The sequence below is a fragment of the Typha angustifolia genome, chromosome 7 (genome assembly GCF_048772165.1).
Source record: "Typha angustifolia cultivar Huaian chromosome 7, ASM4877216v1, whole genome shotgun sequence".
In the NCBI taxonomy this organism is placed as follows: Eukaryota; Viridiplantae; Streptophyta; class Magnoliopsida; order Poales; family Typhaceae; genus Typha; species Typha angustifolia.
This window is the reverse complement of record NC_133245.1, coordinates 3140913-3158843: the sequence shown is the minus strand read 5'-3', so window position 1 is coordinate 3158843 and position 17931 is coordinate 3140913. Positions and strand designations below refer to the sequence as shown.

The 17931-nt window shown below is 35.9% G+C and overlaps 1 protein-coding gene and 1 pseudogene across 1 annotated transcript; both read left to right on the top strand.

The window, feature by feature from the left end:
- The first annotated feature begins 1097 nt into the window (after window positions 1-1097).
- LOC140762126 (BTB/POZ and MATH domain-containing protein 4-like) lies at window positions 1098-3836 on the top strand (annotated as a pseudogene).
- A 6227-nt stretch (window positions 3837-10063) lies between these two features.
- LOC140762542 (cationic amino acid transporter 2, vacuolar) lies at window positions 10064-17149 on the top strand. The gene is made up of 14 exons (XM_073100417.1): window positions 10064-10444; window positions 11443-11644; window positions 11866-11950; window positions 12430-12570; window positions 12661-12779; window positions 12854-12950; window positions 13111-13283; window positions 13372-13438; window positions 14428-14586; window positions 14757-15033; window positions 15196-15304; window positions 15961-16073; window positions 16160-16235; window positions 16666-17149. The coding sequence occupies exons 1-14, from the start codon at window positions 10291-10293 to the stop codon at window positions 16820-16822; spliced, it is 1929 nt and encodes a 642-aa protein (XP_072956518.1). The 5' UTR covers window positions 10064-10290; the 3' UTR covers window positions 16823-17149.
- Window positions 17150-17931: the final 782 nt, after the last annotated feature.

Here is a 17931-nt window from a genome sequence, read left to right as displayed (position 1 = left end):
AAGTTGCTGTCGTTCAAATGAAGTTAATCTCACAGTGGATTGCATAGAAGAAAAAAAAAAATCAAAAAGAAAAGAGAAGAAAATAAAACGGATAGGATAACCTGGGTTTCTATTTTATGCTACAGAAAGATTTATTGGAGATTTATATTATACATCATATACATGATTATACTGCTATTTGGTTTTCAGTACAATCTACTATTGATCAGAGAAAAAGGATAAAAGTTTCCTCGGTTAAGCTCCATAAGCTCCAGGAAAGAGGTATTATATTAGATATAATTATATCTAGATTTTCTCAACTGTTACCTATTTTATACAGGCTTTCATACTTATTTTTCGTAATATATTGACTCTTTTAACTATTAAAAAAAATTAAAATACTCTTTCTATTACTTATCCATTGGGGTTTTCTGTTAAGAAAAATCCTGTGAGTATCATATATCAATTTAAGCTATTTATAAGGGGTTTTTCTTATCTTTACTTTTCGAAGCAACAATTATTTTTTGTCGTTTTTCATTAATACTATCTCTAAGGGTGATAAGTTTTTTTATAGTTTAAGAGTTCAATATATATTAAGAAACAAAGATAAGGGGATGCATATAGAACTAAGCAATAGTTAATAAATTGGGTTTTACTTGAATTATCTCTATTATATAGTATAAAACTTAGCATGCCAATGCCAATGCCAATCAGAACTGGAGCTTATCTATGATGAAAACTATCCAAAGACTACTTATTTGGCAGATAGGAATTTAGATCAAAGAAGGCAAATTAATCATAATATTAATGTTAATGGAATTAATGAATCCAAGCAATATAGAAATCGGCCCCTTCTCGGAATTTTCTTCTGGCAAAAGAAATGTTCTTGGTCACGAATACGTTTGTTTAAACACTACATGTATTATTACTTTTGTTAATAATACATCATATATAATTTATATATACGCACAAGAATTTTATATGTAAGAACTCGTCCGAGTAATCCAAACCCCCAAGAATTCCTTCGATTTTTGTCTCCATTTCCAAGAAAGAAAGTTCCCGAATTGCCCCCGCGTTTCAAATCTCTCCACGATCCCTTCGCGCCACGCTTTGACGATATGATCCCAGGCCATCTTCCCCCTCCCCCTCCTCCTCCTCCTTCTCCGCCGGCGAGGGGCCTCTCGGCTTCCCCGACGAGCTCCTGCACCGTGACGGAGACCGTGAAAGGCTCCCACACGTTCGTGATCCAGGGATACTCCTTGACGAAGGGGATGGGCGTGGGGAAGAGCATCGCGAGCGACGCCTTCTCCGTGGGCGGGTACCAGTGGGCGATCTACTTCTTCCCGGACGGCATACTCCCCGAGGACAACGCCCTTTGCATCTCCGTCTGCGTCGGGTTGAGCGGCGAGGGCACCGAAGCCCGGGCGATCTTCGAGCTCGTCCTCGTCGACCAGAGCGGCAAAGGGAGGCATTTGGTCCGCAACCAGCCCCTTATGCTCATGTGCGGGAAGAGCATGTGGTAAATGCAGATTAAATTTCTCTTTATTTGCTGATTTCGATTATTGGGTTTCTTGAATGGGTAGATAGATGTGATGCTCCAATCCACTAATTCGTAGACAATCGACTGCTGTGCATACCAAGATGGTGTCTTTTGGACTCGGTTGAGTGAGCTACGTGTTAAAGTTGAAATCTTTACCATAATTACGACTTTCAATACTGTTAACCCTTGTAAATTGCACGCAAAAGAACTACTCTAGGTTGCTGAATTACGCTTTTCTGTATAAAATGATGATTTTCTTGAACTGGAGACGTTCTTTTCATAATCTTTGGTGTGTAATGGAAGTGATGCTTCCATTCACGGTGGTACTTGTTACTAAAATATCTGTTGTGAAGTATAAGATTAGGCACGTTTCGCATCCTCTCGATAGAGTTCCTGCACAGTTTATGCTGCGTCAAAGATTTCTTTTTGGATTTGAACTTTACTGAGTTTGCTCAGTGACAATGTCCGATTATAGTGTTAAAAGTTTTGAATCTTGGACCATAAATATGACCTTAAGCAGGGTTTCTCCTTGCATTTGTGCAAATGGACCTTGCTTCATTAGAGCCCTGTGGGCAAGAACTTCTCTTGGCTGTTGGATTAACTTTGCTTTATTGAATGGACCTATTGATATATGTTGGTTTACGGTAAAAATCTTAGCCTTTTAATTTCGTTCATCTTGATGAAAACAATAGTTGTGTTATTTTAACACCACGTTTTAGAGGTAGCAAATATATGCAGCTTTCAAGAATCAATCCATATAAGGGACTATTCAATAATTGAACAGTGAAATTTTCTTTTGAAACGCAGAGAAAAAGGTCTTCAAATATGAGCTAAATCTCTGTTCAGTTTTGGCAATTTATTCTTTGTCATTTGGACTTTATTCTTTCTCATGTTCTGTATTTCTATCCTCCAGGGGTTATAGATGCCTCTACGAAAGAGCTGCTCTTGAGACCTCGGATTTTCTCAGAGATGATTGCTTAAAAATAAAATGCACTGTTAGTGTCGTCGTGTCACGGAGGGCCTCTTCCCAACAACACTTGTTAGAGGTCCCAGATCCCGATATGGATTCGCATATAGCCATGCTTCTGGAGGATCGTGAAAGTTCAGATGTTGTCTTTGATGTGGCAGGAGAGAAATTCCATGCCCATAAGTTGGTTTTGGCTGCTAGATCTCCTGTATTTAAAGCTAAATTTTTTGATGAGTTGAATGATGATCATGGTGAGATTGCTATTACTGATATGGAACCAGAGGTCTTTAAGGTGAGGATGTCATTGCCTTTCTTTTTTCCTTTGGTGTATCTGGTGTTTGATTCTTATCGCTGCATCATGCACTCATCTTCACGGTGTCTACTGCACTCCTTTTTATCTTTTCCTTTTTCTTTTTCTTTTTTGCAGGCAATGCTATACTATATCTACAAAGATACTCTTGTTGGTGATGATGTCTTGGCTGCATCAAGTTCTGTTTCTTCTGTATCTGATACTTTGGCAGCAAAGTTGTTTGCTGCAGCAGATAAGTATGAAGTGGGAAGGCTTCGGCAGCTGTGTGAATCCTACCTGTGCAAGTATATATCGGTAGACTCGGTTTCTGCTATTCTTGCATTTGCCGATCAGCACCATGCTACTGAGCTTAAAGCAATTTGCCTACAATTTTCTGCTGACAACCTTGAAGGTACATGCTTTAGCTTCTATCTATTGTACTCTATTGTAACAGATAGAGATATCAATAAGCTTGGCAGGAGGAAATCACACTATATCTTCACTTTGAGCTATGAAATTGGAGATTGTGAATCTCTGTCGACCACTTATTACAGTTGATGCACATATTCTTGGTCTAGCTGATTGGATTCTGTTTATTAGTAATTATCAGGTTAATAAGAAAGTAGATGTTAGTCAGTTTCAGATATACTTTGCTGACATACAAACATACAATGCTGGGAATAGCTGGTCAGTTTCAGATAGACACACTCCTGGTTTCTGCGTAAGTGCTTTGCAATGTTAACAGCCGAGGGCTTCAATTTTCATTGCCACCAGTCTTTTGCTTGTTTCTAGTTGGGGGACAGTAGGCTCATTTTGATTTTGGAATTATACGTCTATCTGTGCAAATATCCTTGTCTGATACCTGACCACGTTCCTCTCAGTTTGTTAAAGTTAAAACTGCATGACCTTCCAGATTCCCTCATGTCTCTGCAGCTGTAATGCAGTCCGAGGGATTTGGATATCTCAGAGAAAATTTCCCCTCGCTGCAATGGGAAATTTTCACGGCATTTGCTGGCTCTGAAGAGGAACGCAGCAGCAGTGGGAAGAACTAGAGCGTGTAGGCCCAGCTTTTGAGACCAAGAACCTGTCTGAGGTCAAGTAACAAGCTCATTTCTTTTTTCTTTTTCTTTTGATTTGGAAATAGGCATTAGCCATCAGGCCCAGTCTGAATGTAAAACATAACAACCTCTTGTTGTTGTATAGATGATAGTCTCACTTCGGAATGTCGTCTAATTCTTTTTAATGAGCAATAAGGAATAAGGGGGATTTTTATTTTTCTCCAGATTGAATCCTATCCTGTTTGTATTTTTAAGACAATGGACTTAATGTCGTGTAAACGTGGAAAACTTTGTCTTTTATTGTTGTTGTTGTTTTCTTATATATATCGCAAACACTGAGGAAAATCCCAGTTTGCAAATGAATCTGGGGGACAGTTGAGTGTTGTTCAAAGTTAATTTCTCCATAGGAGGGATTGGTGGGCTGGGTCTATAGGATGGGCTTTAGCCCAATAAGGTTAGATTTAAGGGATAATTAAATAACTAAGACTTTGTAAACTATCTCTCATTTTCATATAAATTTATGGTACATTTCTCACCAAATAATCATTCACTACTCACCTTTTCTCTCTACCTTTTCTCTAAAATAGGGGGAATAGAGTCCCTCTATGATCTACAATTAATTATATGAAATGGAGGAGTTAATATGTCATAAAAAATAAATAAATGAGGGGTGATGTGGAATGGGCATGAGTCCATGTGTAATTATCCCTACATTTATCCATGCCTTCAATTTAAGCTTGTCTAAACATTGCTGGTGGATAATGAAACAATCAAATGGATAACTAAAAAACAAATTGGTATTTGAGAGAGGTTTTTTACATAGCTAAAGCTAAGGTGGTCAATATATCACCAATAAGCAATATTTGATAAGATCTAGTTTTAAGCATTTCTAAGAATCATACATTGTGGGAGTAATAATATTTGAGCAAAGTCTTTTTAATTTTTTACTTTTTCTTATAGTGGTTAAAACTATATCTCCTATATAAAAATATGCATACTCCTTGGTTAGAAAAATAAAATAGATGTATTTAGTTTCCAAATGCCCTATCTTATTAGTACAAATTTAAGAGTTTTTCTTCTCTTTACATGCAGATAGCTGAGTTACTTAAAACATAACAGACCGAAGATATATAGCTAGTTATCTGGACATGCCAAGCCCCACCATTATGTGGTGCATTGAGAAGCAAGCACATGACAAATAAATTGATAGAGATAAGAGACACGAGATAGAGATAGAAATGGGATAAGGGCAAGGAATAAGAAATAAGGAATAAAGATGGAAAATCCTAACAAGTCATTAAATCCCTTCTCCTGCCAAAACTTTATTATTATATCTTCGCATCAATTATAACGTTAGCGTTTTAGTTGTATCTCTTGTTGTCAACTTTAATGGAAGCTAAAGCCTTGTGATTAGTACGTATCCTAATAACTTGTGTGGTCCGTAAACGGGCCAATCTTGGTATGATAATAATGCAGTTTTCTGACCAAAGTACTGTCGTACGTTTGAAATGGGGGGAGTACGGCAACTATTTAAATTATTTTTAATTTTTATAATTATCTCAGACAAAGATTCTTTGCCCTTCACCCTATCTCTCTCTGTCTTAAGCTTTTCCATGTAGCACTTCGGCATTGCTTCATCTGTCTTAAGAAAATAAGCTAAATCACTCTTTCTTTCAAAAAAGTTAATTCACTTATAAGAAAATTATTTTTCTAATGTTAGGTTATTATAAATATACTAAAAATTATTATATGAGATAGCGATTTTTCACGTAACGCTGATTGGCTAAAAAATCGTAATAGTATTAGATAATTTTATTAGTTTAAACTTTAAGAGATTCTAAATTATTAGGTAGTGAATCGCCGTTATATGACATGTGCACAAATGATAGATAAAAGAATGTTCGACCTCTAACCTATATGCCTATATCTAGGGGTGTCAAAACAAACAAATTGTTTAGATTCTGCTCGAGCTCAGCTTAGCTAAAGCCTAGACTCGGCTTGGCTCAGGGTGAGCCGAATCTGAATTTATTTTGAGGCTCAATTTAATTTTTTTAAATTTCAAGCCAAAGCTCTAACCCTGACTTATAGAAAAAAAATCTGACCATGAGATTATATTAGCTAATCAATGTTTATTTAACATAATACTATTGCTAAGTTTTTTTAAAAGCTTATTTTGTGCAAGTTTTGGATCTTTAACAAGGAAAACCCTCTTCCATCAAGAGATTAATAACTTAGAGGAAGTCACTTAATTAGGAACCTTTTAGTTTTATGCATCTCTAGATGTTGTATGTATAGCTCTCTAAATGAGAAACTATATGAGCAAAAATCTAAGAAATAAAAAGTAATTTTTCTAACTTTTATATGAAAATATAAGTTAACAAAATAATACCTCGAACCTTATTTATATAAATAGCTTCATTTCTTAGATAAAACGCTAACTCGATATCTTAATTTGTGTTTTATTGTCATATATAAAATGCTGAAAGGTGCTGAAATTTATTAAAATTAGAAGAGTAATTTATTTTAATAAATAAAGTTTAAGAAATGATTAGTTTGATAAAATAAATGTCAATTGCGACTCCAAGACTTGCCGCCGCTTGTACCAATGAAAACCTCGTGCCCAGGTTGTCATTTTTTTCAATAATTAATTTGTTATAAATATAATGTTTGTTTGAGTCTAATTAATTTAATTCAGTAGACAAATAAATAAAATGAAATAATATATAGAAATCTGCTCCACTGGATATGAACACAATCAAATTATAATATATATATATATAGAGAGAGAGAGAGAGAGGTCTGATAGCTATTGATCTTGTGATAGCTGCCCATTTCTTATCCTCAGCATTTAATGAGACAGTGATTGGAAAAATATTTGTATATAACAACCAGCTTTATAACACTTAGCATTATAACTTATAATATAAATATAGTTTATACTATATATATTGTTATTATTTATAAATCGAGTCTTATAATTTAATAAATATATGTAAAAATATCTTATCATTAGGTCAGTTAATTAAATTTAACTAAATCTCTGAGTTAAATTAATACACTAAAAAAATTATAAAAATACTATCAACTAAGTCATATTAAGAGCATTTTAGTTATTTTAAAAATAAAATATTTCTGTACATATTTACTAAATTATATGGCTCGATTTATAAATAGTAAAAATATAAGGTATAAACTATAACTACGCAGAGTGTTAAAAATACTCTGCACTATCTTAATTTTATATATATATAAAAAAGAGATAACAGTTATGATTAGATTATAGGCCTAGGATATATTAAAAAAAGCCCTACTCCAATAATAGAGCTCAAATTTCGACGCAAAGATCTAGAAGATAGATTGACATCCAAACAATTTGAGCAATCTACATCGAAGCAACGTAAGCCGGCAGACTTTTTTTCTTCTGAATTAAATAAAGGAAATTAAAAAAAAACCCCACAAATGATATTATAAGATGAGAGTTGCATAAAGTGCTCAACTTTGCCGCCCACTGAATCTATCTTATTTTTGGCCTTTTCTGTGCCTGTAACTTGATCCGATTTCTGTCCACAAAAAGTGCACTATGATTGTCTCGTGAAACAATCAGTCGATGTGTGATAATATTCTGCACATCAAAGCGTGGAATACTTTATTTGAAAAAGGATCAAACTTGAGATACTATGAAGGCAATTAGAGTGTTAAAATAATTATTAGATGTGATTAGTTTGTTGTGTTGATTATAATATGATTAGCCTACAAATGATACATCATGCTCGGGTTTCTTGCCAAAATTGGGCACCATCTAGTAGTCAAAAGAGAATTTTCTACTACTATTTAATTTGGTTTTTTTTAAATAATTTTATAAATCATACCCTATATATTTACCTATTTTGTGATTTTGAGTGTTTGAGGATTTTATAATTTAACCCGCTCGTTTTTTAGCAGACGAATATTTCATTATAATATACTGATTAATTTAATAAACGCCTTCTCATTGTGCCCAAATCGGAGTTGCTAATCCCCAAATCAGAGTCGGTCAAAAACTCAAAATGCTCGGCTCACTCCATCTTTAATTAGGAACCTCCGGTCGAAGCAAAGATAGGTAGAAAAGGAGGAATAAGAAGAAGAAAAAGAGGAGGAAGAAAGGAAGACGAGGGAAGGTGGCAGCAACGGTGATGGAGAAAGAAAGAGATGGTTAGGGAAAGATGAAAGGGGATGGTAGAGAGTTAGAGAGAAAGGGATAAAACACGAGTAGTATGAGTATTATAGTAATTAATTAATGTTAGTTAGTTAAAATAAAAAATTATAAGAAAAAATGAGTGTTAGGTTACAAAATTTTTAAAGACGAAGTGTCAATCATGAAACAGGTAAAATATAGAATGTTATTTAAAAAAATATTAAAAAAGAGAAAATTTTCTTCCAGAGAAATAGTAACTTTTATATTTTTTAATATTTAATTATAAAAAAGTAATCAAAGAAAGTGACCTTCTACCAAGAAAGTTTTACTTCCTTTCTACTTTATTACAACAAGATGCATCTGAAGTCTAACAAGCAAATAAGAGATTCCACCACATCCCGGGCAGATCGGGCAGCGGCGATCATATATTCTCTCTCTATAATAAGTATTATATTCACGAGATATTTGCGTTTAGCACCCTTCAGAATGATCTATTTGTTTAGATTTTACCATCCAAATCACATCTTTTAGTTCACCTACACTTTTCACTCTCAATTATCTTACTTCTCTCACCTCATGCAATGATATTACAAATATCAAATGACTATATTTCTCTCATTTTCTTTTCAAAAATTAATTTAAAATAGTTCCTAGATGTCTAAAGATAATTACGGATATTTTTAGTATAGAAATAAAATAGACAACTTATCGAAGAGATATTTAGAAACCGAAGACTTAAGGCTGACTTTTAGTAAATGTTACTCTCATGGTTTTGTCAATCTCGAAATGAGGTTTGATTGTGAAAACACTACTCAAATATTTTGTAGTAAGAAAAATCAATCCCTTATTGTATCTCATACAATTGAGCATATTCAAACCCTCCCCGTCAATTTGAATATCATCAAAACTTTCTTTATCCGTCAAAAGTTAATTTCGTTCCCACCTTCTATTTTAATCGTCAGTTTAGCTAGGAGGTGTGGTTGCGTGTCAGATGAGGAACTAAGTGGCATCTCTGGCATAGCGTCAAATGTGGATATGGACTGATTTGGCAAAACCATGGACTCAGGCTAACCACAATGATCTCCAGGTCAAGGGGGGTGATTGTAGCGACGTTACAAGAATTTGGAAACAACGTAACCGAGCGATTTTTGGCGGTGACTCCCTTCCACCACGCACTGTGGCATGACAGGAGATCCGATTGTGAAGGAGTATGGTAGGCCCCTAAGGAGATCGTTAGCATCGAGATAGGAAAAGCTCAACTCGACAAGCCATGGTCAAGTGACAACTATCAAGGTGTGTTTCGAGTTGTTCTAAGGGTTGCGGAGGGTAGAGAAACTGGCATAACCTTGGGCTTGACCTAAGGCGACTTGATGCTACAAACCAAAACGTAGGCTCAAGTATGGGCTTGAGAATGGCTTCGGCCAAGGGGTGTGCCAAGCTATAAGTGGAGACGAACTCGACCAAACTTTCTCGGATCTATGCCAGGAAGATCACGTGTCTGTGGAGAGTTGGGGCACTATGGTTGAATGCCTCAGGTTTTCGGCTAGTTTTATAGAGGTTAAGATTCAACATATCTACCGGGAATATAATCGGGTAACAGACTGGGTTGCCAAACGAGGTAAATCATTGTTAGAGGTGTATGAGCAAAAATCCATTGAGGAGCTCCTCTTGGATCTGTGTAATCTCTCCAATTTTAACTACTCCACTACTACAGAGAGTCGATTTATTTTAATATAAGCTGGCTTCAACTTCCTTATTTAAAAAAAGAAAAAAGAAAAGAAAAGCTGTTGCTAATACGAAACTCTTTCCTATATCATTCTTTAGAAGAGAACATCGTCGTATATGTTCCAACTTTCTGCACATAGAAACTTCCCTACTGTTTTCCCTACTTAACTGGTAGAAAGTTATTCCATATTTATTGATAAAATATTAAAAAAAATAAAAATAGAATTGGATATGTTACGAATATATTTATCTGTGTGTATGCGTGTGTGAAAATAGTCAACAGTTCTGGGGTTAAATCCAAATTCCCCTCTTGTACTTTTAAACCTCTGCCCACGTTTTGGGTCGTCGTTCCAAAGGAGAGTATTCCTTCCCTACACGGAAGAAGAAAGGAGGAGAGAAAAGAGAGAGAGAGAGAGACTCCCATTGATCTCCTCCCTTTCCTTCCCTCTTTTCTTCTACTTAAATCCAGATATCCTCCCAAATCCCTCATAAACTCTCCTCTTATCGGGCCATCCTCCACGTTTGGCATCTAATTATCCGTGTGGTTATTCCCGTGGGATGGGTTTCGAGGAGGGGAGTAACAGCAAGGAGAAGGGTTGGGGTATCCGGAGTTTGGTCAGGAGGAAGCAGGTGGATTCCGATAGGGTCAGCGCGGAGGGAGGCCACCACAGGCTCGCCAAGCAATTGTCCATTTTGCAGCTAATCGCTATCGGTATAGCTTATTCCTTCATTTCCTCTTTCCGGTGTTTTTTATTTCTTTTCTTTTATTGTTTTAGATCAGTCGGGGGATGTTGTTATCTTTTGTTATGTATTTTTGGCATCTCAGCGGTGGAATTTTACTCAAGTCAGTGCGCTTGACATATATGATACTTTCCTGATCTTGGAGTCTCCTTTATATTGCTAATTAAGACGGTATTTATGTCATGGATTGGAAAATGGTAATAAGGGTTAGAAATCATACATTTTTTTTAATTTGCAAATGAAGCAATTGTTTGGGGTAATCCACTTTTTAGTCCTTTCTATGTTACTGATCTCCTTGATGATGTATTTGTGCTGATATTTATTCAGAGTGGGCCAGCTTTCGGATCACTTGCATTTCTTGAGGTAATTTATGAGCTTAATGAAGGCTTTGAGCTCAGATGTGAAACCATGAACCTCATAGGAAGATTAGGAGTCATAGAAAAATTCCAATAAAATGAAGATATGTGAAGGCCTCTCAAAGTTGTTTAAGAACTAAGAACGTTGTTTGTGTTATGTCAAGGAGAAATTTCAGGTTGCCTTCATATTCTCCTAATAGGTTACTGCTGTATGGTTGTGTGGCTATGATTTATTTTTCATTGGAAATTGACATGATAGCAACTTCAAAGATTGAGAAAACCATCAATGGTAATTACTGTCCTGGCTGTGAGGGATGTTGTCTGTATTCTGGTACTCTTTTTCCGATAAAACCAACAGCAGTCTGCCTCCATTTGACTACTGAAGTTGCAATCGTTTGAATGATTCTGTTGCTTCCATCAATTTTGTTTTTCTGTTCTTCTGTTTTCTATAAATTTTGCTGTGTTTTTATTATTGCTAACTTAGCAAACTTTTCTATGCTTGTTTACTACTACTGCCAACTAAATCACTGGGTTTCCTGAATTCCTAACGGAAACTTTTGTTTAAATATTTTCTGAGTTGTACTTCTATTAAAAATTTGCTCCCCCTCTTCAGGTGTTGGTTCGACCATAGGTGCAGGAGTATATGTTCTTGTAGGAACTGTTGCTCGAGAGCATGCAGGGCCAGCTCTGACCATTTCCTTTCTGATAGCTGGCATAGCAGCTGCTCTTTCTGCCTTTTGCTATGCTGAGCTTGCAAGTCGCTGCCCTTCTGCTGGAAGTGCCTACCATTACTCATACATCTGTGTTGGAGAAGGGTGATTTGCCCATTAAATTACAACCATTCAATTTCATTTTTAGTTGTAATGATTTAAATTCATTCTCATTTCTACCAGACCTAACGAAAGAATCTGTTTCTATTGTAAAGGATTATGTTGTTGAGCTAGTAAGTAAAGGACAGCATCTTAGTAGTCTTAAGATCCTGTTAACAGATACAGGTTAATTGCAATTGTCTTATTGTTGCATTTCATTTTTCTAGGGTTGCTTGGGTGATTGGATGGGCCCTAATACTGGAGTATACAATTGGTGGGTCCGCTGTTGCACGTGGCATTTCCCCCAACTTGGTAGGTAGATTTTCATCTTCTTCTTTTTTCCTTTTTTTTTCTTTTGTGCATCTTGTTGACTTACTGATATTGTTAATATACTCTGGTGATCCATCATATGAGTTAAAAAGAGAGCTCACATTCTCCAAATAATTGTTGTAAAATAGTAGTCATCTGGTTTTCTGTTGAGATGCATTATCTTTAGCATCTTTATATGGGAGATTTTCCCCTTGAATTATGTATCTCAATCTTTTAGCATTTTTGTTTCATGCAACTAGTCCAGAATGATGGAAATATATATGGCCTAGGTCTGTTGATCATTTTAAGATTCTCACAGTTGGAGTATTTTAATTTGTCTGTTGGTGAATGTATCTTCCAATATGTCAAAGCCTTCTGTGGTATGCCCAGACTGTGAATTGTTGCACCAGTTATGTCTTAGGTTCTAGAGTAGGAGAGTAGCTGTGTTCTATTAACTAACGATCTATTGGTTCTTTTTGCAGGCCCTGTTTTTTGGAGGACCGGATAGTCTGCCTTCTTTTCTAGCTCGTGCGCATATTCCATGGCTTGATGTTGTCGTTGATCCATGTGCTGCATTTCTTGTTTTAGTTGTTACTGGGCTTCTTTGCGTGGGAATCAAAGAGGTTTTTTTTTGCTATCATTTAAGTATGCATCTAAGATTCTCATGGTCTGGGTTAACAATAGGCATTAATTATAGATGATAATTTTTGCAGAGCTCTTTTGTACAAGCTATCGTCACAACTCTAAATGCATGTGTTATGTTATTTGTCATCATCGCTGGTGGATATTTAGGCTTTCAGACTGGATGGATTGGCTATTCTGTTGCTAGCGGGTAATGATAACTTAAAAGAATGTTCGGTGGTAATTTCAATCTGGTAGTTGGCTCATTTGATATTCACTTTTCAGATACTTCCCATATGGAGTGAATGGAGTGCTAGCTGGATCGGCAACTGTTTTCTTCGCATACATAGGTTTTGATTCGGTTGCTAGTACTGCTGAGGAGGTATACTAATACAACTCTTAAATGCATAGCCACAACTTAGGACTTACATCATAGGTGTTGAGAACTATAATTTGCACTATTTAATAATTACTTTTGGAGTTTAACATGCTTAAGGTATTGGGTTTCATTACTGTTACTTTGGCTTGAAATACTCTTGCAGGTGAAAAATCCACAACGGGACTTACCATGGGGTATAGGAATAGCACTATCTATATGTTGCTTTTTATACATGATGGTTTCTGTTGTTATCGTTGGCCTAGTACCCTATTTTGCAATGGACCCAGACACTCCTATTTCATCTGCTTTTGGGAAACATGGGATGCAGTGGGCAATGTGAGTGCGCCCTTTTCTATGTTTTTCTTGCTGCAGCAGTCTTGGTACATTATTGTCCTTATTTGACCTTTTTGTTATTAAACTATAGGTACATTGTCACAACTGGCGCTGTTCTTGCTCTTTGCTCAACTTTGATGGGCTCACTTCTTCCACAGGTATATGATAAATTACTTAACCAATCTCATCTTGTTTTTTTAAGGTTCTGATTTTATCTTGTTATTATCTAAAATTTACTTGGAAAGAAGACAAGTGAAACATCCTTGAGGGAGTAAAGCTTTCATTTGTAACCCCTCATTCTTCACTGCATGTGGATTTAAAATTGCATTGTAGTTGTGCTTCTGTTTGTGCATGATTAATAGTTTCGAGAATGTTTCTTCAGAAGCATGTATATTTAGGTAATTTGTGTAAACTATAATTTCTATAGTAACAGCCCATGCAAGTCGGGGCTGAATGCGGCACTTCTGTAGCAATGCTTGTTAATGTATCTTTTCATTTTTCACTTGAATTAGACTATTATATTTCTTTTTATCCTACAAAATAAGCTTTATATATTTAGCAACATCTTTTTCCTTCACTAGTAGGGACTCTCGTTTTATTAACTCAGTATGACATATGTTAACTCATTAATTACTTTAGATGATAATATTCTATATTTTATATTCTAATGCTCCCTCCCACTTTAAGGTTTGATTTTGAGAGGCCTAAAAAATGGGGTTGACTTAAATGAGTGGAGACTCTTCATTTAATTGATAAGATTGGCCTAGTGGGATTCAAATTCAGGATTTCTTTCTTTGACCATGTTAACTCACTAATCATTTAAAAGCTTAAGTTGTTAGAGATGGTGGTTTTTATATTTTATGTTCTCACAAGTCAACATAGAGTAGTTGTACCATTACTAAATTGAGTTTCAGTGATCCCAACTTCACTCTGAGTATGTACCTTATTGGAATCGATTCTAGGTAATTAATACTTAATACATGTTGAATACAAACTTCTAATATTTGTACAATTCTAAAGTTACAGTATTCATATTGGCTTCTTCAATCTGAAGCAGTTCTTATAAACTGACTCAAAGTTAGCTTAAAGTGGATTTAGATTTTAGACTTGTCAAAGTTTCCTGCTGAAATGTTTTCTCTCTCTTCAGCCTAGAATTTTGATGGCAATGGCTAGAGATGGACTCTTGCCACCTTTCTTCTCTGAGGTCAACAAACGAACTCAAGTTCCTGTTAAGAGCACAATCTTGACTGGCATCTGTGCCGCAACCCTGGCTTTCTTCATGGATGTTTCACAGTTGGCAGGGATGGTAAGTAGCTAGAAGACTGTCAATTAGAATGTCTAAATAATGTTTCCCTTATTGGATCAGTCTTGAACCTTTACAAATTACAAGGATTATCGCATGATATCAGCAATGAGCTACGGTAAGCAAGAAACTTGAAAATAGACTAAGCTGAAGTAGCACATTTGTCCATGCAGGTCAGTGTTGGCACACTTCTTGCATTTACCATAGTTGCAATTTCAATCTTGATACTCAGATATGTTCCCCCAAATGAGGTACCTCTGCCGTCATCACTCCAAGAATCGATCGACTCTGTATCATTTCGTTATAGTACTCAAGAAAACAATGAGGAAAAGGTGAAAGATCTTGCTGGAACTGAGCATCATAGACAACAGCTTCAAGGTGGCACATCTCAATCAAAGGATGCAGAAGTGTTACTTGAATATCCCCTCATAGAGAAGGAATTAAACCAAGGTACTCACAAGGGAATTACTGTAATTATTGTTTTTACAATTTAGTATGTCCAATCTTTACTAATAACTAAATTTTTCTTAGCTGCTGCAAGAAAATCTTATATAGCTCACCTTCTTCTCTGTCATTCCTTTTCAGTAATTTCCAATGTACTTAATATTGCAGAAAGGATGGATGAACAAACACGGCGAAAGAGAGCTGCTTTGAGCATAGCAGCTGTCTGCATAGGAGTTGTGATCCTTACTTCTTCAGCTTCAGCCACATTTTTACCTGTGTAAGTCTTGCTGTGAACTGCTTGATATAGTTTACTTAATAATGATGAGATTGATCCTATACCATCGATCTAGGTAAAGAGATAGTGTTACAGTATCTTGCATGGGAGATCAATTCAGCAAAATAGACGCCATAGAATATTAGGCAAAGAGAATGAGCTATTAAGACCAAACACACCTTTTTTTAGTGTTTAATTGTTAAGATGTATGCTTTTGTTAGAAATGAAAAATGATCAAGTAGGTATGCCCCAGATCAGCTAGGAATAGATTAGTTGCAGAACATGCTCGCTTCTGTAACATCTAGTTAGATTGGGAGTGTGTTTCATAACCTGTTTTGGCGATTGGAAAGAGAAAAGGTGCGATCTATTTCAATTATTTGAGAGGAGAGAGAGTCCAGCCCAATTAGTGAGCCAGGGTTTAACTTATTCACTGCAACAGTTGGTACATCGGAGCCATGTGATATATTGGGATGGTGCGGAAATTCTTGAGGATTATGATTGATGCATTACTATAAGGACTTATTATGTTTTAAATATTTATTCTTTTAATAACCTCAAGTCATATTCCTACAAGGCATGCTACTAGCGTGTAGTTTGTGAATCAGCATTATAGTTTATACTGACAAACCGCCTGATTTTTTTTAATGTTTTTATACCAGCTTGATCCGCTACTCAGCCTGCTTTGTTGGTGGTTTGCTTATTCTATTTGGTCTTGGTGTTCTCTCCTGGATTGACCAAGATGATGGTAGGCATAGTTTTGGACATGCCGGAGGTATCATCCTTATTTACCTTAATGATAAAAAGTGCTGTGTTGTACTGTACATACTGCTGCTGAATATAACATGTGTCTCTTTGCAGGATTTATATGCCCGTTTGTTCCTTTGCTACCAATTTTGTGTATCCTCATAAACACATATTTGTTGATAAATCTTGGGTAAGTCACATCCATACTTTTCTCTTAGCTTTTGTCCTAATTTTTTTCTCTTCAAAATTACTGCAACCCTGTTTGTCAGGTGTATATTATTAGTCTATTGACTACCCTTTTTTAAGTTGGAAAAGAATTTGACTTTTATGCCACACTCTGAAAAATGCCTATTAAAAAAAAAAAAGATATTGGAAAATGGTTTGGTGAGTGATTTTTGAACATTTGGCTCCATTCGTAAATATCTCACCCTCTCCTTATCCACACACCATTGGAGTTGCCAGGTTAGATAAGAACCCTGATATCTTTGGGGTTCTTTCCTGATATTTTTTGGGAGGTCTCTATCCATTTGAAAGTCTTTAGTTTGAATACAGAGAGTAGGTTTAGCAGATGGCCATCAAAAACAACTTCTCAATAAACATCTATGTATTGAATTCTGCAGATCGGGCACATGGCTACGTGTTTCTGGATGGCTGGTGATTGGGGTTTTCGTATATATTTTCTACGGCCGAACACATAGCTCTTTGAAAGATGTCATATACGTTCCTGTGGCACATGCTGATGAGATATACAGAACATCCTCAGAATATGTGGCTTAGATCATATGGCAGGCATTTGTACCAAGTCAAATTTGCTGGTCGTCTATGCTGCTATAATTATATCATTAGGTTCCTCAGATTCAAGAGTCTATGGCTTAGGACATATTACAGCACTGCACAATGTATTTACATTCACCGGGTATATTCTGTTGTATCAGTAGGGTCTAGCATATCAGAAGTCATTTGTATACATAAATCTTCTGCAAATTATTCGTTGCTACCCCTTTCTAAAAGGGTTGTAAAAAGTTTGGAGCGATTGCAAATATTGAATATTTTCAAGTTTGTATCGTTTTGGGTGATATGGTAAATATTGTCCACTAATTTTAGAAGTTTTTAGTTATTAAACTATGATGATTTGTTCTAAAAGTTGACTGTTTATTTTATAGTATACTGTTATCTGTGAGGATTCCAAATTCAGTTTATCATCCGATTAAATTTAATCTGATCTGAGTCCAACATAATTCAGTAATAAATAGAGCAGGTATAGATATCAAAATTATCTTTCCACTTAAAAACTGATCTGATTCTAACAAAATTAAGTAAGTATCAATTCAATCAAATTCATATCTGATCGGCTCGATATACCAAAATGGCAATGATTTTCTTTTACGAAAAATAAATTTCTGCCCAAAACTTATTATTCAAATAAGTGAGCATTCACATGATTTCGATTTTACTCCTTATTATGAATTACTATTTTGAAAGCTCTTTTGTTTTTATTTTCTGTGTTTCTTGTGTGTGTGCTTCTTATCTTGTTCTCTTTTTCCCCCCTTTTGGAGATACCACATATTATTCCAAAACGATCTTGGGTGTGTAATCTGGCGCAGGAGTGCGCGGAGCTAGCGGAAGAATTCGTGGAAGTCCGGCTTGCCCACGTAGGGAGGGAAGCCAATGCAGTGGCAGACTGGGCAGCAGCGAAGGCGAGGGTGGCCTCGGGCTACTGCTACGCCGAACGGCTAACCCAGGTTCCATCTGAGCTGTGTAATCTTCTACTTGTCGACGCGGCAACGCCTCGACAGTCCATTAATTTATAGCTGGTCACAGCTCTTTGTTTTTCAAAAAAAAAAAAAAAAAAAAATCTTGGGTGTGCAAGGAAACATTTCAAATTT